This window comes from Zophobas morio, unplaced genomic scaffold (assembly GCF_036711695.1).
Source record: "Zophobas morio isolate AGI-343-1 ecotype UQ-CSIRO unplaced genomic scaffold, CSIRO_AGI_Zmor_V1 ptg000021l, whole genome shotgun sequence".
NCBI lineage: Eukaryota > Metazoa > Arthropoda > Insecta > Coleoptera > Tenebrionidae > Zophobas > Zophobas morio.
Window position 1 is genome coordinate 7,530,526 of NW_026972126.1, and position 23,248 is coordinate 7,553,773.

At 33.8% G+C, this 23,248-nt stretch overlaps 7 protein-coding genes across 10 annotated transcripts; 5 read left to right on the plus strand and 2 right to left on the minus strand.

The window, feature by feature from the left end:
- The first annotated feature begins 409 nt into the window (after window positions 1-409).
- On the plus strand, window positions 410-6,372 carry LOC135132572 (isoaspartyl peptidase/L-asparaginase-like). The gene is made up of 6 exons (XM_064060695.1): window positions 410-517; window positions 565-758; window positions 811-928; window positions 973-1,328; window positions 5,972-6,103; window positions 6,157-6,372. The coding sequence occupies exons 1-6, from the start codon at window positions 465-467 to the stop codon at window positions 6,297-6,299; spliced, it is 996 nt and encodes a 331-aa protein (XP_063916765.1). The 5' UTR covers window positions 410-464; the 3' UTR covers window positions 6,300-6,372.
- Window positions 6,373-6,402: 30 nt separating this feature from the next.
- LOC135132573 (isoaspartyl peptidase/L-asparaginase-like) lies at window positions 6,403-12,960 on the plus strand. The gene is made up of 3 exons (XM_064060696.1): window positions 6,403-6,521; window positions 6,599-6,792; window positions 12,015-12,960. The coding sequence occupies exons 1-3, from the start codon at window positions 6,466-6,468 to the stop codon at window positions 12,746-12,748; spliced, it is 984 nt and encodes a 327-aa protein (XP_063916766.1). The 5' UTR covers window positions 6,403-6,465; the 3' UTR covers window positions 12,749-12,960.
- Window positions 12,961-14,428: 1,468 nt separating this feature from the next.
- Window positions 14,429-15,580, plus strand: LOC135131662 (epidermal growth factor-like protein). The gene has a single exon (XM_064059508.1). It carries the CDS (start codon window positions 14,429-14,431, stop codon window positions 15,578-15,580), a length of 1,152 nt encoding a protein of 383 aa, XP_063915578.1.
- Window positions 15,581-16,696: 1,116 nt separating this feature from the next.
- Window positions 16,697-19,295, plus strand: LOC135132410 (putative RNA-binding protein Luc7-like 1). Its single transcript, XM_064060490.1, has 6 exons — window positions 16,697-17,042; window positions 17,127-17,221; window positions 18,141-18,239; window positions 18,291-18,722; window positions 18,780-18,976; window positions 19,025-19,295. Exons 1-6 carry the CDS (start codon window positions 16,712-16,714, stop codon window positions 19,122-19,124), a joined length of 1,254 nt encoding a protein of 417 aa, XP_063916560.1. The 5' UTR covers window positions 16,697-16,711; the 3' UTR covers window positions 19,125-19,295.
- Window positions 19,224-20,119, minus strand: LOC135132415 (large ribosomal subunit protein mL62). Its single transcript, XM_064060500.1, has 4 exons — window positions 19,903-20,119; window positions 19,666-19,854; window positions 19,450-19,619; window positions 19,224-19,400 (listed from the first exon to the last, which is right to left on the minus strand). The coding sequence occupies exons 1-4, from the start codon at window positions 20,041-20,043 to the stop codon at window positions 19,310-19,312; spliced, it is 591 nt and encodes a 196-aa protein (XP_063916570.1). The 5' UTR covers window positions 20,044-20,119; the 3' UTR covers window positions 19,224-19,309.
- A 133-nt stretch (window positions 20,120-20,252) lies between these two features.
- On the plus strand, window positions 20,253-21,184 carry LOC135132414 (SREBP regulating gene protein). Its single transcript, XM_064060499.1, has 3 exons — window positions 20,253-20,487; window positions 20,537-20,836; window positions 20,885-21,184. The coding sequence occupies exons 1-3, from the start codon at window positions 20,386-20,388 to the stop codon at window positions 21,092-21,094; spliced, it is 612 nt and encodes a 203-aa protein (XP_063916569.1). The 5' UTR covers window positions 20,253-20,385; the 3' UTR covers window positions 21,095-21,184.
- A 352-nt stretch (window positions 21,185-21,536) lies between these two features.
- On the minus strand, window positions 21,537-23,133 carry LOC135132412 (myeloid leukemia factor). Of its 4 annotated transcripts, XM_064060498.1 has the most exons (5): window positions 22,992-23,133; window positions 22,250-22,882; window positions 22,004-22,093; window positions 21,818-21,869; window positions 21,537-21,693 (listed from the first exon to the last, which is right to left on the minus strand). In XM_064060498.1, exons 1-4 carry the CDS (start codon window positions 23,042-23,044, stop codon window positions 21,854-21,856), a joined length of 792 nt encoding a protein of 263 aa, XP_063916568.1. In that variant the 5' UTR covers window positions 23,045-23,133; the 3' UTR covers window positions 21,537-21,693; window positions 21,818-21,853. The 4 variants fall into 4 exon arrangements, with proteins under 4 accessions (XP_063916568.1, XP_063916566.1, XP_063916565.1 ...); XM_064060496.1 differs by lacking the exon at window positions 21,818-21,869 and having other exon boundaries at window positions 22,004-22,090; XM_064060495.1 differs by lacking the exon at window positions 21,818-21,869.
- Between the last annotated feature and the right edge of the window lie 115 nt (window positions 23,134-23,248).

The following is a 23,248-nucleotide window of genomic DNA, read 5'->3' on the forward strand; positions in this document are numbered from 1 at the left end:
TTATGCATCTCCTTGAAAAATTGATGACGATATATTAAAATTTTGTTGTGCAAATTTCATTTAGAGGGTGTAAAGTGGCATGCTTTTTCGTTTGTAGTTTAGCAATCTATTCTTATTTTTAATAAAATTTAGCAGTTTATTGTGTATGGATAAACTTAGTAAATAACGGTTACTAATCAGGAAGACTCGAATATACAGGGTAGGACAATAGGTTGCACGATGAAATGATCGCACTTCAGAGTGGAAGAAATATACTATACTGTTTCAATTCTGTAGACCAATTTTCCAATATTTGGATAAAAACTAAAGTCTGTCACTAGACATGTGTACTGATTTCTTGTATGATCACATGTCAGTGTCAAAACTGCATTAAATTTGATTGTAAATTGCTAGGTTGCTGCAATGACATTCTAACTAATCAATTTCATAAATCTTTCCAAAGTGCTATTAACAGTATCAAAATTATGAAGTGTTTTACAACAACCCTCATCCTCTTTTTCGTAACTACTCCCGTCAGGTATGCATCCCCACGATTTGGCACTATTAGAAGTTAACATTTTATAGCTGTTATGTTGAACCGATTGTGCTAGTTCACGGTGGCGCTGATAACGTGCATTCATTGAGAATTGAACAAAGAAAAGATGGAATAAAAAAGGCGGCAATGAGCGGATACAAACTTCTTAAAAAAGGTGGTAGTGTAACAGACGCTGTGGAAGCTGCAGTAAGAGTGATGGAAGAAGATCAACATTTTAACGCTGGTCTATAATTTATCAGCCTCTTGCGACGATTTCTACACCGTGCCCTTTTCAGGTGTAGGATCCGCATTAAACATCGATGGAGAGGTTGAGATGGACGCTTGCATAATGGTAGGCTCAAATTTATCTTCGGGAGCTGTTACTGGTGTAAGATACGTTGCCCATCCAGTCAGGTAGTATTAATAACCTGCTTGTTTTGACTTAACAAACAAAATAGTTTGGCGCGAGCAGTAATGGACAATTCGAACCACTTCCTTTTGGGAGGAGAAGGTGCGAGGCGTTTTGCTAAAGATCGTGGTGTGCCACTAGTGCCTCTTAATTTTTTGTTGGCACAACACGCTCAACAAGACCTCGAAGAATATAAGAGTCTGATTGCTAGAGATTACCGATTTGTTGAAATGGCTAGTGGCTGTGGAGGTGTGGGGGCTGTCGCTGTAGATGGCAAGGGCCGTTTAGCAGCTGCTAGTTCAACGGGAGGGCGACTTGGTAAATTACCAGGAAGAACCAGCGATGCGAGTATTGTTGGTGCCGGAATTTATGCGGACGATGAAATTGGAGCTGTAGTTGTAACAGGTTATTTTGAAATGTGGAAAATTTTGCCATATAAACGAATTGGAGTTCGCGGCCAAAGAAAATTACCACTACACACTTCCAAATTTTAAAACATTGTAGGGTTTAATTAATGTTTTGTGTGACCAATCAAATAATTTTGACAAAGTCGCTGTCCCGTTTTTCAAATCAGGAGCGTACATTCAAAATGCTATTGTTACGATGATTGGTAATTTAAATCGGCGTGGGTAAAATTCAACAATTTTTTAGTAACTCGAATTTACACGACTAATTATACAGCGGTGATAAAATAATTCCGGCGGAATAATAATCGTTCCCGAAGGTGGCCTCTATTTAAACCCATACTTCTTTTCTAGATGTTTCGTGGTCGAAGTTTTTCTAGAGTACCCATCGCGATTTCCGCTTCCAGGCTTTTCTTTAGCGAACGCCGCCCGGCCGTCGTCACCGACGATGAGTCACCCATCATCGCCGTGCATACTAGAAAGCTCGAGAACCCATAGGCGTCGCACCGGGGCGGCGTATGAGTTTATTTCGTAACACTATTATGATACTTAAAAAAAATTAAAATGACATGCATAATTTTTGCTTCGTGAGCGTAAGCTTTCATGTTTTCTCGACGTTTCCGCCAGTCTGTTTGTTGCCTATGTCAATTATTATTCGATATATAATTTCCGAATCTACTGAACCGATTGTTGTCGAATTTTAAACCTATGATAGGAATATCGTGTAAATGGTAGAACGATAACCAAAAATTGTCTAATCATCCCTGCCAGCAAAATTTTGCAATAGTAAATGCATAGTAAATGTTATTTACATATTATAAAATACTTAATAATAAAATTAAAATGTAAAGAAAATGAAAAATAAAAATAAAAGCGAAAAATTGAAAAACTGCAACATTCAAAAACTGAAAAATTTTAAAATCAAGAAATGAAAAAAAAACGAAACTTGAAAACCCTATTAATTGACAAAATTAAAAATCTAATGATAAATCGAAAAACTGCGAAATCGTAAAATCGAGAAATTGAGACTTTTTAACCTAGAGGTCCAGATTTTTGGAAAAAAAATCAAAATCGAATGCTCTGAAATCTTGCAAACGTTTTAAGATTATCCAAAGTATCTTTGATCAAAATTCACAAAATTTTGGCGTTTTGGAATTTATTTCATCTAAAATGTGCACTTGAAATGTTGCCATAGTATAGTTACACCACAAACATATCTTTATTTTAATTTATAGGGATCATCATAAAAATAAATTCACAAAATCAAATTTTATAATTTTATCTTGTTTTTCGGAAAAGCATATGCAAAGTCGAAAAATTTAAAAACTGAAAACCTAAAAAATTGAATTGTCAAAAAATCAAAAATAATAAAAACCAAAAATTGAAAAATCAAAACATCGTAAAACTGTAAACTTGAAACATGGGAAAATTGAAAAATTAAAGATTAAAAATTGAAAACTCTATTATTTGAAAAAATTAAAACTCTAATCACTTGCAATTAAAAACAGAAAAAAACAGAAGCTAAATGTGATTTTATCAATATCAATCCACATAATAATAATATAACTTTTCTTGTCAACTCTTGTCCCGTGACTACCTAAAAATTAAAAAATCTTAATACAATCAAATTAAAAAAAAACGAAAAATTGTAAACCGAAAAACTAAAACGTCGAAAAAATAAATAATCGGGAAATTGAAAGTCGAAAAATCGACAAATTTAAAAATTGAACTGAAAAATTGAAAAAAGAAAAACTGTCCAACCTAAAAACTTGACAATGAAAGATTGAAAAAAATTGAAAAATTGAAAACTAAAAAAGTAAAATTGATAAAGTCTGAGAAAAGCTAGAAAAATTAATAACGTCTGTTAGGAATATCGTACAAATGGTAAAACATTAACCAAAACTTATCTGGCAATAATCTGATGATGTCACCTCAAAATTTTGCTTCGTAAATATACTTATTAAATTTTATAAAATAACATTCTTTTGCGATTGTAATTTATGAATCCGTCTTGATTTATTTTTCTCAAAAAATAAATTAAAATTGTGTAATAATATTTTGCAATTTAACTTTGAATCTAAAAAAGCTGGAGATACCACAAGGCAAAAAATTATTGAAAAATTGAAGAAACAAAAAAAAAAGAAATTAAAAATCTAAAAATTAAACTGCATCATTGAAAAATTAAAAATCAATTCTATTAATTAAAAACAAAAATCTAATTGAAAAATGGAAAAACTGCGAAACTGTAAAATTGGCAAGTTAAAAAATTGAAAAATTTAAATGTTAAAAAAATCGAAAAATTTAACTGTTTTATCCATATTAATTAATACATAAGTACATCAGACATAAGACATACATATTGTCTTGTCAATTCTTGCCCCGCTCCTATATCTAAAACTAAAAAGTGAAAAATTTTAAAACCAAAAAATTGAAAAACCTAAAAATTGCAAAATAAATATATACCGAAAAAATAGAAAAAAGGGAGTAAAACCAAAAAATCAAAAATAAAAAAATTACAAAATTATAAAGTCGAAAAATCGTCAAATTTAAAAGTTGAAGAATCGAAAAACTGAAAAAGAAAAAAACGTCCAATCAAAAAACTTAACACTGAAACACATCCAAAAACTGAAAAATTAAATATCCAGGAATTTCAATTCCTCCAATTTCAAATAAAAAATCGAAAGCTTGAGAAATCGAAAAGTTGTGAAAACGTAAAAATGAAAAAAGACATTTAAAAAATCGAAGAATTAAAAAATTCATGCTTAAAAATCGACAAAAATTAAAATTGAAAAACTGGAAGAATTGTAGACGTATATTACAAATATTTTGTGTCAATAATAATAATCAGATGAAGTCCCCTCAAAATTTTGCATAATGAATGTTATTTAAATTTAAGAATTAATATGCTTCCGCGATTGTGGTTTATGAATCCGTCCTGATTTTTTACCCTAGACGCAGAAAAAACTAAAAATTAAATTCTCAAGACAATGAAAATTAAATACAAGCGAAAAATTGAAGAAACGAAATCTAGAAATACGAAGTAATTGAAAAATCGAATAATTGCAAAATTGTAAAATTGAGAAAAATTGAAAAACTGCAACATTCAAAAACTGAAAAATTTCAAAATAAAAAAATGGAAAAAAATCGAGAACTCTATTAACTGAAAAAATTAAAAATCTAATTGATAAATCGAAAAACTGCGAAATCGTAAATTGAAAAGTTGAAAAATCGAAAAATTCAAATGTTAAAAAAAACGAAAAATTGAAAAATTAATTGAAAAATTGAAAAATCGTAAAATTAAAAATTCAACAATTAAAAAATGAAAAAAATTAAAATTGATAACTAAAAAGTGAGAATAGAAAAATTTAAGAAACGAGAAATCCAAGGAACGAAAAATTAAAAATCGAAAAACTGACGATACCGAAAATTGAAACGTCAGAAAGTTAAAAATCGAAAAATAGAATAATCTGAAAAAATGAGAAATCGAAAACTCGAAAAAAAAATGCATGTGGAAAAACTGAAGAAACAAAAAATTGAAAACAACGAAAGATTAAAAATTGCAAAATTCAAATTTAGAAAAATACAAAAACTGAATATTTGAAATGACAATTAAATATTATTTGAAGGTAACTTTGGGGTTTTTGTACGATTTAATTTCAGCTAAGATTTTCATATTATCGAGATACATTAAAGAATCAACATTCAGTCCACAGATTATATCATTTATAAACAAAATAAATAGGAACGGACCTAAGAATGAATATAGGTAACTAACTTCATATAAAATAATCAACGTTTTTGTATAAATTTTGATATTAGTGAGACGATTGCATAAGTAAGTAGTTTCTAATACTACTTGAGAATGCAGATAGCGAAAAACATGAAAATGTATATAAAATTGCATAAAATGCAAGAAAAAAATAATATTGATCGTCCATCTGGAAAATTATACAATACAATATTGTATTTAATTAATGTTTGGAACGAATATTTTTGTGTAGAATGCAACCACGCAGTGCAATTAATTTTCATTTAGTAATTGCAGAAATTAAACATCCATTTTATATATTTTTCCATGAATAGTGCGGATTTCGGTCGTAATCGATACTGCGGCTTTTCAAATAGAAATAAATTAATCATGACCGTAGCCGGACTGCGTCAAATTCATAAGTGAGTAAATAATAAATGGCAGGGGCGCCTTGAGCTACACATTTATAATTAATAATATTTGTATTTTTATGTTCCTAGGTATTCTTACTTAATAATACAATTTGTAATTCTGTATGTATTTACAAGTAGTGTGTGAACAGATTTGGGTTAACCGATATATTTTTTTAATAAGAAAATTGATGCTAATAAGATTCATCTACTAACTACCAGAGCGCGGCGAAAAATATATCTCGGGCAACGTCCAGGTAAAAAAGTAGCCGAAGCTACGCTGTCAAATGCTGAATACAGCTTATTGCTTTGCAGCACGCCGTGCCGTAATTGGGAACATATATTTTTCGCCGAGGTCTGCTGATTACGTATCGTAATCTACTATTAATGTTGTTTTAATTTTGTGGAAATAATGTGTCAAGTATTTACTAATTGATTTGTTTTGAACTGAAAGATGATTAGTTTTTCATATAACTGATTCTATAGGCCATGGTGAAGCTATCGCCCGGTATGTTATGGCTCATGAAATCATCAGTACCATGAAGCGAGGGTTCGAAGCGGGTGTTGCTACCAGAACGGTTGTGAAGGGAATAACAGAAAAGTTTCATAAACCCACAGGTTGTGATAATGTTGATATTAAAAAAAGATACAAAAACATGGATTTTTTTCAGGTGCTATAACGGTGTCCAAAAACGGACAAATTGGTATTAGCTTCACGACCGACAAAATGGCTTGGGCGTATCAAATCCGAGACGACGTCCATTACGGTATCGATGACTACGATCACTTTAGTGAAAAAATCAAGATTCATTAAAAAATAAAATACTGCATTACAAACACAGTTATTTATTAATTCGCATTACTAGGTATTTATCAATGTTGTAATACACGGAATTAACAGTTAACTGAAACCAGTTTTCTTGAGATAATGAAAGTCTTGGTCTTGGTCAGATCGGCGTAGTTCTAGTGAATCCACCACGATGAAGTGTCTAACAATAAGTTTAATTTTAGTACTGTCTCTATTTACACAAACTAGGTTAGTCTCTCGGTGTCATGTTTACAAATCACTTAATGCGTTTGATAAAACTGATTAAAACTGTCGAGTGGTTTTAGATGCAAAATGGAACCGATAGTTCTCGTTCATGGAGGTGCTGGAGACATCCCAGATTCCCGAGTTCCTTTAAAAATAGCAGGGGTAAAAAAAGCCGCTTCTTTGGGATACAAGATTTTAAGGAATGGAGGCAGCGTTCTGGACGCCGTTGAAGAAGCGGTTAAATCAATGGAAGATGATGAAGCTTTCAACGCAGGTAACTTTTTCGCTTAATTTTCTTTGTTACTAACAGCATTAAAGGATAAAACATTAAAATTTTACTGAGTAGTAAAATTATTCGAAGACTGGTGGTGAGAAATATTATTCGAAAATGTGTACTGTGACGTCATTTGGACTTTGTGCTTGGTATAGATCGGTCCACTGAAAATGAATAATTGGCTCCAGTGGGGATTAATTCCCTCATGAACATGATAATTCACCAGTCCTTTTTATATTTGTTGGTACCTGGGGAAATTTATCTTACGCAAATACAATACTGAAGGACGTGAATTTTTTTCCAGTTCTTTCGCTGTTACAACAGGTGTACATTTATCAGATTATCAATAACAAATTGCTTTTTTATTCTTTTTGATATTTATTGTGTACGATTTTTCTATTAAAAAATGTAGAACTTCATTATTCATTACAATAATACTATCCGTTAGGTTATTTAAATACACATTTCAAATATTTGGGATGAATTTATTGTTTATGATCATGTAGTGTAACTTGAGAACTTAATTTCCGTAATGTAAGGAGGAACCTATCGAATTAAATATTTCTACAGACTAGTAGTCTTTTAGCTTTTAGTATTTCAATTCTTAAAGGATTATGTCATACAGGAAATAGAAAGAAATATGTACTTATTTCTAGAAAATCACAGGATCGATTATAGGTAATCGAACCATCTTGAGGAACAGGTAGTGCGGAAACAAAAGCAAATAAATGATAATAGATATTATTTAAACGTTAATTACTATCCTAGCTAAACCCAAGTGTATTATTGCGTGTATTTTCATTTCACTACCTGAATCACTCAAACTACATTTAGACACAACCAGCGATTACTCGCCACCTATGACGTCACGCTTTTAAATATCTTATGCCATTTTTCCCGTAAGGACTATCATTAGAAAGTCGGCTATGTAATCCATATTCTTTAACGTCTTGCGAGAGTACAGCCATAAAATCCAAATATTGTTTTTACTTGTTTTAATTAGACCTTTAAAACCGTGCTTAATTTCGAAAGTCGACGTTTAATTAATAATTCAAAACACAATAATTAATTCTATACAAAATTTACAGTATTGATCTACAGGTCTCATTTAAGACTTCAGTACTGCTTGTTAGATATACTATTAGCTTTCGTGAAAATCCAATATTTTTTGTGTTACGAACTGAATGTCGTTTTACCAAGGTAAATGAAGTTTACTTATGGAAATAATAATTTTTAATCTAAAATTCTAGAGGCAGTCATTTAAATATGCTCACTTTATAAACTTTAACGATTGCTACAAATTCGCAAATATCTTAAATTAGTTGTCTCACTTTTGCATAAAAGATAAGGTCGCCAAGCTAATTTATATTGGTTATTTTTTCTTGAATCTTTGGTGTGGTTGTTGAAATTATTCAAAACATTTTAATGAAAGGCCATAAATATTTAATATCTAGATGAAAAACGTAACGAATATATATGTACTATTTAGGTATCTTAAAAATTCAGATTCATTTTATAGAAAATATGTAATACATAAATCAAAATTGGGGTAATTCATGTTCCTTTTGTTTGGCCGAAATAAATCCATCTTTTATTTTTAAAATGGAGCTAGGGGAGACCGCGGAAAACTGGAGATTCAGAGATTGGACTGAGTTCACATTAGATGCGGCCCATTTTTTTTTATTATATAGACTTTAGGACGAATAAAACGATTAAATAAAGTTCAAGTTGTACCACTATACAAATAATTTTTTCTTTATATTCTGTCTCTACTTTTATTTTATACTTTGAATTATACAGAAAACAGTCTGGATCCAGAAGTGATAGAGGACCTCCATAAATACCATTTATATAAAAGACTATTATTCAGTTTGGATTTTTTTGGGAAAAGGACGCCTAGGGTAAAAACTCAAGGCAGATTCAGAAGCCACTAGTACAAGAATATGTTATTTAATAAAATTTAAATGGCATTTACTGAAAATTGGTCTATCGTGATTTAGGCAAAACTCATCGCCCCTGAAGTACGGTCAAACAAATACAACTTCTTCAAAAAATTATAAAATTCAATTTTGCAAATTTTAAAATAAAGATATGGTTAAATAAGCATGCTATGCGAATGTTTTAAGTGAGATTTTCTAATGACGTCATCAACATTTTAGTAAAGACACATATTGAATAGGTGCAACTTTTTCGAAAATTTGAGTACCTATACAATACTGTTATTATTAGTTTAATGCTAATATAGTGTATACCTACTCAAACTTTCGAGAAAATAAGGTGAGTCGTTCTTGGTTTGATCAATAAAACAGGCGGCCTCAATTATTAATTCTTTTGACTCACGATTTATAAGTATGTAATTGTAAAAACTATGAATGCATTGATAAAGTACAGCACCATTTTAGATAGGATTTGTTTGGTAAAATTTTGAGATGATGTCACCAAATTTTTGCGCTAAATTTTTATTGACACTTAAAAAAAGACAGTTATTTTTATAAAATAATTAAAGTTAAATTCTAAAATGTTATATAATTTTGTTTTTCATGATATTCCCAATATACATACATACAAATTTGACAACAATTGAACCAGTAACTTCGGAGATTATCTATTTAATAAAAAACGACACACGACAGACAGACGAAATCGGGGACCACATTTTTCGCACTCTAGCGGTCATGAAACGTCGAGAAAACATGAAACTAGCAAATCGTCCGATGGACTTGATTACAACATCCACTTCCTTCGCTTATGCTCAGGGGATAAAAATTAATGCAGATGACCCTTTTATTGTAGCTAAGATTTTAGACAGAGAGTAGAAAAATATTTTGTTAAGTAAATTGGAAAAAATCGGGTCGTATTATTATTATAACATCTTTTTTTTCAGTAAATTTTTTCACAAGTAAAGTTTTTAACATAAATTTGTTTTCTGTATTTTTGTTTTTTATCCGAGTATGATCATTTTAATGTCATATTTCCATTTTAAGTTTTTACATTTTTTTGGAAGAAATTGGCCTATAACGAAATTGTAGGTTGTATGGGAGACTAGAATTATTGTGAAAGATCAAGACGTAAGTTATAAGAAACTGATTCCCTTAAGTTTGTTTTGTTACAAAGTTTTATCTTAGCAGGTACTAGCCCAGCCCACCGGCCCTCTCTTTTCTTAGAGGGTATCTCATTAGTCAAAATCAGTCTTATCTTAGCAGCTACTAGCCCCGCTCATCCACCCTCTCTTTTCTTAGGGGGTATGTCATTTGCCAAAGTCAGTTTTATCTTAGCAATGACTATATGACTAACTTTTACAAAAATGATCCAAATTTGGAAACATTACGAGTTTACTTATATGCACAAGCCAGGAATTTTGAACATCTTCTCTACTGTTTAGTTCGTTATGCTTTAATGGATTTTTTTTTGTTAGTTTTGTTTTTGTTTATAATTTATAAATGTCTTATTAAATGTTTTTTTTTGGTTTATTTATTAATGAAAAATAAACAACTTGTTTTATTAATAATAAGGCACAATGATTAAAGACTACTGGTTGTTATGTTTATTGTTCTAAAAAAAATAAAAGGTGGATTGCAGTCACCATCGTTACTAAAAGTGGATTAAGAAAGCAGAAAGTCAGCCGGAGATATTCACGCATTAGCTGCGTGCAGTGTTGCCAATGTTACCTTTATAAAATCACGTTTTCTTCGTATCTATATATGTAGTCTTTCTATTGAAACACCACTTGTTGATCGTAAATTTGGCAACGTTCATATTCAGACAATTTTCTAACTAAAAGCCGTTGTCAATCAACCGAAAGCTGTTACTAATTGCTAAATTTAAGCAAAATCAACAGGTAGTGTTTCAATAGAAATGGCAAAAGCAATAGTCTTTGCCATTTCTATTGAAATACGACTTGTTGAACGTAAATTTGACAACGTTCATATTCAGACAATTTTTTAATTAAAAGCCATTGTCAATCAACCGAAAGCTGTTACCAATTGCTAAATTTTAAGCAAAATAAACAGGTGGTGTTTCAATAGAAATAGCAAAGACAATACATCATAAAGAATTTTTTATTATATTTTTGGGACTCCTGAAACCCCCGTACATAACGTACTGAAGAGTTAATCCGAAATTTTTATTAAAATTATGTTCCAAGAGGCATTTTTTCCTTCTGCCTGTCGCCCGTCTGTCTTCTGTCATCTGTCTCGATATGTATTACACCAATAGTCTCCATAACTACTGGACCAACTGTTGTCAAATTTTATAAGTATTTTAGGAATATTATGTAGGTGCGGCTAACCACAATTTGCCTGATCACCCCACCAACAATGTGATGACATCACTTCAAATTTTGCATAGTAAATGCTATTTGAATTTTATAAAATGACGCATTTCTGTACTTGGTGTTTATGAATCCGCCTTAATTTTGCATAGCAACATTCGAGAAATTAACTTAGAAACAGGAAAACTTTGAAATCTTGCAAACATTTAAAGATTAGTAGCATAGTACGTAAATCACTAATGACAAATTTTTGTTACTAGAAAGTTATTTTATAGGAATAAAACATTACTCTGCTCATCGAGGTTGTAGAATGTAAGAGGAACGCTCAGTAATCGTCCATTAGCTCAGTTGGTTTAGAGCGTAAACTGTATTTATTTAATTGTGCTTCAATGATGAGGGAAGTTAAGCTTAAACCAAAAAATGTGCAAAATGTTCAAAAAAGACTTTTCGGTTATCTCAGGAATGGCTGTATGATTTGACCGAAATTGTGGGAGCACAGTAACATTATCTTTGATATTGAGCAAGTGAAGTTGACTGCAAATACCTGTAGAGATTATTTTTGTTTTAGCTAATCTAAAAATAAAAAACTAAAATTGAAGAAGCAGTATCCTAAGCTGGCTACACAGGCTTAAATACACTTGCGCATATAACATGCGCATGTGAGTCTGTGAAGGTATGCAGCTGAAATTGATCACTACTTGGTCATAAATTTCTACTACACCTGCGTGGGTAGACCACGCTACGAAATTGTTCATAATTTTATTATTGTACACATATCATAACTGATTAGTCTGATTCAAACTTACTCGAATTTATGTGAAACCACTCTATTAGTCTTGCTTAAGCGCTAACGACTTAATGACAGTCAGTCGAGTTTGAGTAAACGATGAATCTTACTTAAATTAAGTATCGACCTTGAATTTCACTTTATATTAACCAATGTCTTAATTAGGTTACGGATCCGTCTTAAACCTAGATGGTGAAGTAGAAATGGACGCATCAATCATGATCGGTGCCAATCTAAACTCAGGAGCAGTAACAGTAGTCAAAGACATCGCCCACCCCATCACCTTAGCCCGCCTGGTCATGGAAAAAACACCCCACGTACTTCTTGCCGGTGTAGGCGCTAATCGCTTTGCTAAGGACCAAGGAGTCCCTACTGTACCTCCAGGCAGCCTTGTGTCAAAATACGCAACAGAAGCCCTGGAAGATTTCAAGGAACATGGTGACAACCGCACTGAAATCGGCGATGTAGGAACGGTAGGAGCGGTGGCTATCGATAGTAAGGGGCGGTTGGCTGCGGCCACCTCCACTGGAGGGATCAATGGGAAAATGGTGGGGAGGAGCAGCGATACTTCTATGATTGGGAGTGGAACGTATGCAGATGATGACGTGGGAGCCGTTTCCACCACCGGACATGGGGAGAGCATTGCACGCTATTGTTTAGCTCACACAATTATTTATGAGATTAAAAATGGGAGTAGTGCGAACGTCGCTACGAGTAAGGCTTTGAAAGGTATGACGGCTAAACTTCACAATACTGCAGGGGCTATAACTATATCGAAAAGTGGAGGACTTGGCATTGATTTTACTAGCAGGAGGATGGCGTGGGCGTATCAGATTAAAGATGAGATACATTTTGGAATAGAGCATGGGCAACATACTAAGGAAAAAGCCGGGAACTAATGTTTATGGATCAGTTCCTTTTATAGAGGGCAGAAGGGTGGAAATAACCCAGGCTAAAAGCGGGATATTAATGTAACATATAGGCTAGTTATTATGTGTTCTAATTATGTAATATAAATTTTATGTCTAAGTTTACTTAGCGTTAGTAAAGTGTGTTGTGATATTACTATTTTTAATGTAGTAAGCATTAAAATATAAAATTTTATATTGAAGTGAATTCCTTTTCTACTTCTGGTAATCAACATCTACAAATATTTGGAACAACTAAGATTTACTTTTAATTTGATAGATCAAATCAAAATGAAGTTCAACAAATCCACATAATGCATAAAACAAATCACATATAAAAAAACACAAGGACGTATTAAATATGGTTAAGATCGAAATAATTCCAGAATAACTGTTGAAATTCAAGCTGTGAGCAAATAATTCGAAAGTAAGAAAACTGCACTCACATACTACAAAATAAACATAAAATACACCTCCTATTTCTAGTCCATGATGATATTAATTAAACTGATGATAATTTTCAAGGTCCTTTCTCTCAAAATCAATGTTCAAGAGTCGTTTAAATGCTATAAATTAACTATTTTGAACATCGAGTGAGAAGTCATGAGGTGTGGATAATGTATTAACTTAAATAAAAATATCCAGAACTTTTATACAAATCATTATAAAAATATGATTAAGCCTGAATTCGTCAATTTTCGCCACATATTTTTATGTGAACTTTTTTACATGGTCGTTGTAAAATTGTTCTACAACCAACAATAAATCTTAAAGACATGAATTATAAAATCATTAATAAACTGATCTTACACTAATTACATTCGTTGAGGAGGACTGTGGCGCGAATGCGATTTATTTTTGTTTAAATAATCGCCCTTTTTTGAAAATGTAAAAAAAAATAGACATGCCCTTAATGTTAACACCGATACATTAACTGTGTTTTTGACCACAATTTGTGGCTTTAACAAGGGCTTAACCAACATTTCCTTCTTACTAATAAAATTAGCCCTTCAGTTTACATATTTGGGATGACAAATAAATCATATTGCTCGTGCAATATTTCGTCAACTGATTTCAATTACCATTTATTCAGTTTATCATTTACTTCCCTTCTGGAAAACACGCTGTTACCATATTATTCAGTATTCCCCTTTATGATAATAATTACTTACTTGTCATCCACGGCTTCTGAGACTGGAATATTTATGGATTCAGTACCGTAAGTACACAAAAAATCACACAACAGAATAATTTAATCAAACTAAAACAGGTACGTGAAATCTACATTCGTACTAGTCTGTTGTAATGATGATGATTTCACTGAAAAAGTAAGTATTATTGTGTTTTAAGTATCTGTACTAAAACTATTCTAGTTAACTATAGTATTTAGACAAGAACAGACCTGTTGTGATGGATATTCCCAAGACCACTCTTATAAAACAATCAAATGCAACCCAGTTTGTGTACTGCCCCAGAAACATGTTCTTGTGAAGACGGTTATGAACTCAGCAAGGAAAATAAGTACGTTTGTAAACCTAAGTGCTCTTTTCGATGTTCTAAGGGAAAATGTGTAGCTCCAGAAATATGTTCATGTAATAACGGGTATGAACTCAGTGAGGGAAATAAGTACATTTGTAAACCTAAGTGCACTTTTCGATGTTTTCATGGAAAATGTGTGGCCCCAGAACATGTTCTTGTTATAGAGGATACAAACACAGCTCCCAAAATCAATACGTTTGCCATCCAGTGTGTTCGACACCATGTGCCAGAGGAATATGCGTAGCTCCAGAAACTTATTCTTGCTATATTGGATTTGAACTGAGTAAGAAAAATTGTCATGTTTGTGAAGCAGTTTGTTCTACACCATGCTCTAATGGCAAGTGTGTAGCTCCAGAAATTTGTTCTTGTTATGACGGATACGAACTGAGTACGAAAAATCACTACGTGTGTGAACTAGTCTGTACAACACCCTGTTCTAACGGAAAATGTCTAGCTCCAGAAACTTGTTCTTGTGATGAACGATATGAATTGGCCGAAGACAATCAACAAGTTTGCAAACTAGTTTGTTCTGTTCCGTGTTCTAAAGGAACATGTATCGCACCAGAAATATGCTCTTGTGTTAATGGTTACGAATTAAACAAGACGAATCAATACATCTGCAACCCAATTTGTTCCCAAACGTGTTCTAATGGAACGTGTGTAGCTCCAGAAATATGTTCTTGTTATAACGGGTATGAATTCAGCGACGAAGATCAGTACGTTTGTAAACCTAAATGCTTTTCGCAATGTTCTAATGGGGAATGTGTAGCCCCAGAAAGATGTTCTTGTTATAGAGGTTACCAACGTATCTTACAAAATCCGTACGTGTGCTATCCCGTATGTTCTACACCATGTATTAGAGGAATATGCGTAGCTACAGAAACTTGTTCCTGCTATGTTGGATTTAAACTGAACAATAAAAATCGCTCTGTTGGTGAACCAGTTTGTACAACACCATGTTCTAATGGCAAATGTGTAGCTCCAGAAACTTGTTCTTGTGACTACGGTTACACACTGAATGAAAACAACCAATACATATGTGATCCAGTTTGCTCCACACCGTGTTCCAATGGAAGTTGCGTGTTCCCAGAAACATATTCATGTGATGATGGTTACGAACTGAGCGAAGTCAGTAAATTCGTTTGTGATCCAGTGTGTTCCGTGTCTTGTTTTAATGGAATTTGTGCTGCTCCAGAAATATGTTCTTGCAATGCAAGCTACAGAGTGAGCGCGAAAAGTCCATTAATTGCGAACCAGTTCCATGTTCTGATGGAACATGTGTAGTTCCCGAATAATGTGAATGTTGGAAAGTTTTTTGAATTGGAATACGAAAATCGAAATTGTTCCAGCAAGTTATAAAATGTTGATGTCGCAAAAGAAAATGATGAATCTTTTTTAAATGTTATTTTATACGTGAGTGGCTAAATAAAATGTCACAAATTTACTACTGTAAAAGGAAAAGTTTGTGAAAAAGGAATCGTAAATTTGTAAAGGTGTACGAAAAATAAACAGTTAGTACAGGTACAATTTTTGGAATGAAATTCAAAAATAGCCATGTAAAGAATTCAAGTTTGGTGTAAATCAAAACATTTTTTCTGTGAAAATTTATGATTTTCCACGACACGTCTGGATTGATATTCTGTATCAATGTTGTGTATCAACTGTGGAGAGGAGGGGTTTGGCGCTGTGTCACTTTTAAGAAAGTTAGGTATGACATTTTAATAACAAATTTCGATTCAAATTAAATGAATCCTGGCCGCCACTAAGCCAAATACACCGTGCGATAAAAAGAACTTTGCGTCATTCAAATTTCGCCACCTTCTGCGACCTCTCGTGATTGAACTGGCAAAAGTTGAAGGAAAGAAACGCGCGAAATTTGAAAGGTGCGAAGTTCCTATTCAGATTTTGTAGAAATTCTGCCCATTTCTGAACAAAATAAATGTGCACCTTGTCATTGAAGTTCTTCGAGTACCAATTTAAGGTTAATTTAACAAGCATACCCATATTTGTGACGAAAAAGAAACTTTGAAATTTGAAAAAGAGCTTTGCTTGGAAGTTGGACATATTTTACATATAAAAACATGTCACACATTAGATTTTGTAAAGTTGCATAACAACAAAATTACTGACAAGAAGGGAAAGTACAAAGTAGAACAGAGTCCAGCAAGAGTGAAGGACTGAAGGCTGACTTTCTGTTTCCAAAAGTATTTATTGTAACCCCTTACTAAACTGCTTTTCATAAATTAATACCACTAAAGATAAGCCGGTCCTGTTTAGAAGAAGCGTGCCAGTGAAACGTAACAAAGAGCCCCTGTTTAAGTTTGGGGTGGTGTTATTGTATATCAAATAAGCTGTATTATTCGTCGACAGGCGTGGTGGAGGAGTCAAAAACATAAAACAACTAGGGCGATTACAATGCCTGTTTCAGGAAATAATCCCACTGTACCGTCGTCAGTTTGTATTGAAAAAAGGATGGTTAATAATAAATGTGCGGAGCTTTTTTTAAATGCGCCAATCAATTATCGATTTAGTGATTTTGATCTTACGTCACGATTTATGTTGGTACTGCAGTGGCAGCGACGCCATTTTGCGTTTTGCTTTCGTGGTGAAATAGTGCTGCTTATCACCATCAAAGTCAACGAAATTGAAGCAAATTTTGTGATTTTTTTGAGAAAATCCACCAAAATGACGGCCCACGATCAGATGAGGGCGATGTTAGATCAGTTAATGGGTACCGGACGTAACGGTAAGGCATTTTTTTAGTTTAGCTCATCGTCATCGATTTTCTTTCAATTTACGACCTCATTAAGCAATTCTGCATGTATTGCAGGTGAAACCACAAAATACCAAGTGAAATTTAATGATCCAAAGGTGTGCAAGTCGTTTTTGTTGGGTTGTTGCCCCCATGAGATCCTTACATCCACGGTAAGTGTACTTTGTTATTATTAGTTTTTTTTTTTGAAAAAGTCGTTCAGTTTCCGCACAATTTTAGCGAGTATTTTGTCTTTTGATTTGTTTTTTTTTTTTTTGAAAAAATAGATGATGTATTCGGTGGACTAATATTCGCACTATATTTTCAGAAACTTCAATTTTCTATATAATGATGAGGAAATAGGTGTTAGTTTTGTATGTAAGTACTATGACGTACGTATAAAATTGAATTTATTAGGTTTAATGTTGATAGTAACTTGCGACGGATTTGTTGCCGCGGCAATTGGGGTTTCTTAGTGGAGCCCCATTTCCGCGCCAACATTGTCTTTTTGTGTTTGCCTTGGTAAGTAAGTGAATAAAGAGGGTTATAGTACAAGATGCATGTACTACATACAAAACCTTAATTAAGGATCTTGTGAGTATTCGAAAAAAACGAGTAATAAAATAAATGAAAATTTGCTCAAGTCCAATCGATTGCACTGTGGCTTTTTTCGTGAGTATAATAACAATTTTTGGATCTTAGCCGATCTAATCATCAAAATTGGTGCGTTTATAAACACGATTTTTAACGGAAAATCGGGCTGCGCTTTAGGAATTAATTTTCATGTGGAAATTGCCATAATTGTAAGTTTATTTATTATATTTATTTTACTCAAGTCATCACCGGGCTTTCCTTTCCACAATCTCAATTCTGTGTCACACTGAACCATTTCACTTTCACTTTGCCAAAAATTGAGTTGTGATTGTCGAATTTAGGCCCGTTTTACTGTGTAGAATATGATTTTTGGAGCTGTAATAGTTGTTGTTTAATGTTAAAGATCATCAAACTACAAATGAGGTCTTAACTCTCCACTTAATAGGAAAATCTGTTTTTCTCATGTAATAATCAATGTCTAATTGAATTTTTTGACAGCGCATGGACTTGGGGGAATGCCCGAGAATCCATGATTTGGCCTTAAGGGCTGATTTTGAAAAAGCCCAAGCTTCCAAGGACTACTTTTATGACTTGGATGTAAGTAACATCACGACTATCTCATTCGCAATTAAATTAAGTCACTTTAAGGCAATGGAACATTTGCAAGCTTTCATCAGCGACTGCGATCGTCGCACAGAGGCAGCTAAACAACGACTTGCGGAAACACAAGAAGAACTTTCGGCCGAAGTTGCGGTCAAAGCAAACAGTGTCCACGAATTAGCTGAACAAATCGGTCAGAAACTCGCAAAAGCGGAACAGCTTGGAGAGGAGGGATTTGTGGATGAGAGCATGAAGTTGATGGAAGAAGTAGATGAATTGAGAAAAAGAAAACTCGAAGCCGAGCAAGAGTATCGCAATTCAATGCCGGCAAGTAGTTACCAACAGCAGAAGCTGAGAGTGTGCGAAGTTTGTTCAGCTTATCTTGGCATTCATGACAACGATAGACGTCTAGCTGATCATTTCGGGGGTAAACTACACCTTGGATTCATCAAGATTCGCGAAAAATTAGCGGAGCTTGAGGTAAAATTGAAAAAAATCAAATTTCGAATTTAATGTATACTTGTTTTTTTAATATAGAAAACTGCAGAAAAAAGAAAAGAGGAGAAACGGAAGACGAGAGACAGAGATCGCGATGACCGAGACGATAGGTATCGAGAGAGACACCGTGAACAGTACGTGGGAGGACGTGAGCTTGATCGCAGATCTAAAAGACATCGCTCCAGGTCAAGGGATCGCAAAGACAGGGAGAGGAGCGATCGTGAACGCGACAACAGGTTAAAGTCAAGTTCAAGTTTGAATATTGTGGTAATTAAAAGTTTTAGGAGCCGTTCTCATCGGTCAAGATCCAGAAGTCGTGAACGTCGTTCACATTCACGTCACTCGAGTTCAAGCGATAAAAGACGAGATCGCGAAAGAGATTGAAAGTGTTTTACTCTTAAGTAATATATTTTTGTAATATATTATTTTAGTGCAAAGTAGTTTTAATGTAAGTTGTGGTTTTGATTATTGGAAAAAATGTCATTAATGAGATATCTTGTTTTTGCTCTTTAATTATTATAATAATAACTTGGTTCAATAAAATTCGCAAAAGGCTATTTTGTTATTATTTATAAATTAACTAGCGGTGTTTGTCTGTTGCTCTTTACCTGGGATCGTGTTCGTTTAAGCGCTAATCGTTCTCTTGTTGCTCGTTCAAACCTAATAAGAAAAGTGTATTAATTATTACCAAATGTGCTAAATGGGTTACCGTCGCCTCAATTTTTCTGCCGTTTCATCAGATGGTTCTTGTTCCACTACTACACAACTTCTGACTGATGATCTGATCTTTTCTAAACAATCAGCTAAATTTAAATGCTGTGACCGCGTTACATCAGACCGAAAGATTATAAAACCTTCCTTGGTTATTTTGTTTTTATACTAAAATCCAAAGTTTAAAGGAAGTTATAGTGATGGCTAAAAGTACCTTTTCTAGTAGTTTACTTTTAAGATCATCATTAATCCAACTCGCTGAGCTTATATTGAAACGAACTTCAACTTTAGTATTAACTTTGTTCACATTTTGTCCACCGGGTCCTGAACTTCGGCTGTAGGTAATATCCAGTTCCTCTATTGGAATGTAACCTGTGAACTTGTCCTGACCTTCATTTGGGGGCTGTAAAGTAAAATTTGATAAACGACGAAGAAAAGAAAATTCTCATACTTTTTTAGGTGTTGCCAATTTTAAACTACTAGTGGGGTATAAACTATCCAAAGAAATGGCACTTTTGTACGAAGACGAATACAATCGATTAGTTGCCACTTGAGTAATAATTTTCGTAAAATTTTTGCACAAATTACTCATTTTTAAGTCTTTTTCGAACTATTGCAATTCGAGGTTATGTCACCATGTGAGTGACAGTTGATGATAATTAGGGTCGCCAACCTTTAAACATTATATGTTAATCATGAACACAAAAAACAAATACAAACAATATGTTTAAAAACAATTACCCGCTTTATTTGTTATGTTATGTTCATTTATTGAAAAATTAAGATCTGCTTAAATTTAATACAGCTCTGAGAAGATAAACATAAGTGAACATAACCTCAACTCTCGCTTATCAATGAAGTGCCCTAAAATGCGTGTTTGACGATTTTCCATATCAATTGATCATAAAATGACCGGAATAATCTTAAACAAACCATGTGGTCGACGGCTTTCATCCGCTTCATAAGACGGCGCATTATTTTAGGCTTAATTCTCACGATTTCATTACTGTATTGCATCTTAAGCTATGTGAGCAAGGTGGGGCTCCCAGAAACCGCTGTCCACAGCTTGACGGTTTTTATTTTAGAGCGATTTCCTGGACAGTGATGAAGTTGTTCCAATTCGGCGAACGCAGCCCTTCATCTGGCGCACCCTTCAACAACACAATTCGACCAATGATGCTGAAACTTGCCGCAATTCTGTACAGGGAAAAGTGTTGATAGTCGATGACAGGGGTTTCGTGTGTCCTCGACACGAGATTTTACCTTCGGGGTGTTGCAATGATACACCGCAAACCAGTCCACAATACTCCTGTGAGACGTGCAAAATTAACAATTGTTGTGCTATATACGAATTTTGCATATCTTGTTGCTTGCACCCTGATAAGGTGAGTTCGCCGGTTTTTATGGGGGTGGATTAATTTTGTGTGTTGTAGAAAGATATGTTGGAGAATGTTTTGGGTAAAGCCACTGAGCAGAATAATGTGTTGTTTGCTTCAGTTACTGATCATTTTGAGCTGTGCTTAGCTAAGTGTCGGACAAACTCGCAAAGTGTGCAACATGAGAATTCTTATAAGGATCCTAAAGCGAAACATTGTTATGGGGAGCTGGCGCCTGGAACACATAGCATTGAAAATGAAGTGTAGTATGTTTCAAAGTTTACTAAAACACTAATTTTTGCTTCATATTATTTGTGATAATTATTAGTATAATAAAAATTTTATTTCGATTATAAATACTGTTATAAATACTGGTGGATTTGTGGAAGAAAAAATTTGTCGTCCATAATTTTATTTAAAACTAGAGATACAGTTAACCTTATCTAATATAATACAATTTGAAAAGTTTATCTAATCACATACTCTAAATACCTTATTACATAAATAGCATAATATAAATTCCAATCTTACAATAAAATCACCAACAACAGTTTTACATTACACATGTCATACAATTAACAATAAATAATTGCATTGAGAAAATATGTCTTGAGTAGGAAAGGAGTCAAACGAACATTGTACTATTTTGACATGATAACTAAAAATAAATAATAAGAAATTTCTTTAAGAAAAAATAAAATCAATCCTCCATTGAGACAGCGTTTAAATTTATTACGTTGGTAACATTTATGATTTATAAATCCGCTGGAGGTGGTGATCCAGACACTGTCTTCACATTTTTACTTTTTCGTGGACCTTGAGTTTGTCCAGGCGGACTGTAGGGAGTCCTGGCGGATGACAAAGAGCTGAAACGTGAATTCAAACATATATAAAATATTACCAAACACGGGCATTCATGATTAATAAAAACATACAATGAGTTATAATGGAAAGCACTACAATAAAAGTAAATTACTAAAACCGACTTACTTTTGTGATAGTTCGCGAATATTTCTTATTTACATTCTAATACTGATGATACCTGTAATGAGACACCAAATTCCCATGAATTATTAGATTTAAACAAAAAATAAAAAGAATGATGACTGGATATGTTCATGGTGGATTAGCTCTGTTATTAGTTCATTTTATGATTGATGAAAAGTAGAAACCTACCTTGATGAGGACTGTGGAACAGTCAACGGTGAAGATCGTATACTTCTACGCGGAGAAACCAACGCTGTTGCCTGTCTTTGTCGACGTCTACTACATGCGCATAACATTTAACACAACATCAAAACACAGAAAAAAAGTTTCAAGAAATGAAAAAAGTGCGAGAGAATGAAACTACTTGTGTATAATACAAAAAAAGACTAGCGCCATAAAATACCCGTGTGTATTATTACAAAAAACAGCAATTACCTTGGGCCTCCAGTGATGGCCAACATGCTACCAGGACTTCCGTATGAGTGTCGGTTCCTCATCGATCCTGAACTGATTCTAGGAATTTCTGAACGGCTTCTCGTCTTAGTTTCCCATTCTCTGTTAAAATCATCAGCGTCATCTTCATCCAGATTGATGAAGTCTTGTTTCTCCTCTCGATCTCCAGTGCGCACATTGTGCTCTTTTTCGATGATGTGTGCGCGGTCTCCAATGTGATGTCCGATGGCCATTTTTTTAGTGCCAGATCTTGTATCAGTCACAGTTCTTTGTGTTTCTTTGATGCCCCCAGGAGCAGTGCGTGTGCTCGACGTTGCTTTGTACACTTGTGGCCGTCCGTCTGGACCAGACGACATACTAACAACGGTGCTGGAACTGTAACTGTGCCCCCCTAGGGAGCCTCCTAGAGAACTCCCTAGAGAACCCCCTAGGGAATCCAAGGAGCCGCTTAGTAACCGATTGAAATTGGGCATCATTGGCATGGAGAAAGGCATGAGAGAGTTGTGAATGCTTCGATGGCCTCTGTCAAAGTCACCAAAACCTCCAATAGCAAAAGGGTCGCTGAAGAAGGAGTTCATCATCGTGTTCATTTGGCGCATCATGTTCATATGGGTCCTGGAAGTTGAGTTTTTTGATTAAAATTGAGTTCATCTCGGAAACAGCATGGCGGATTGTTTATGGGATTTTGGCGGCGATTTTTTCAGTTGGAATCATCGGTACTTACCCGAAATAGGGGTCATCCTCCATGTCGCCCATCAGAGAGCCAAAGAGAGACATTTTTTAAATCGATTTAACAACTTATTTCACGAATTTTGCGGAAAACAAGTCTCGCAGAACACACCACGAAGTGACACCTGATGATACTAGTGCCGTCAGAGGGCGCTTCGGGAAAAATGTCTGGAATGTTCTGTGGAAAATTCCAGAAATAAAGGAAATGTGGTGATTATTTAACAGAAACCATATAATAAAAACACGTAATTG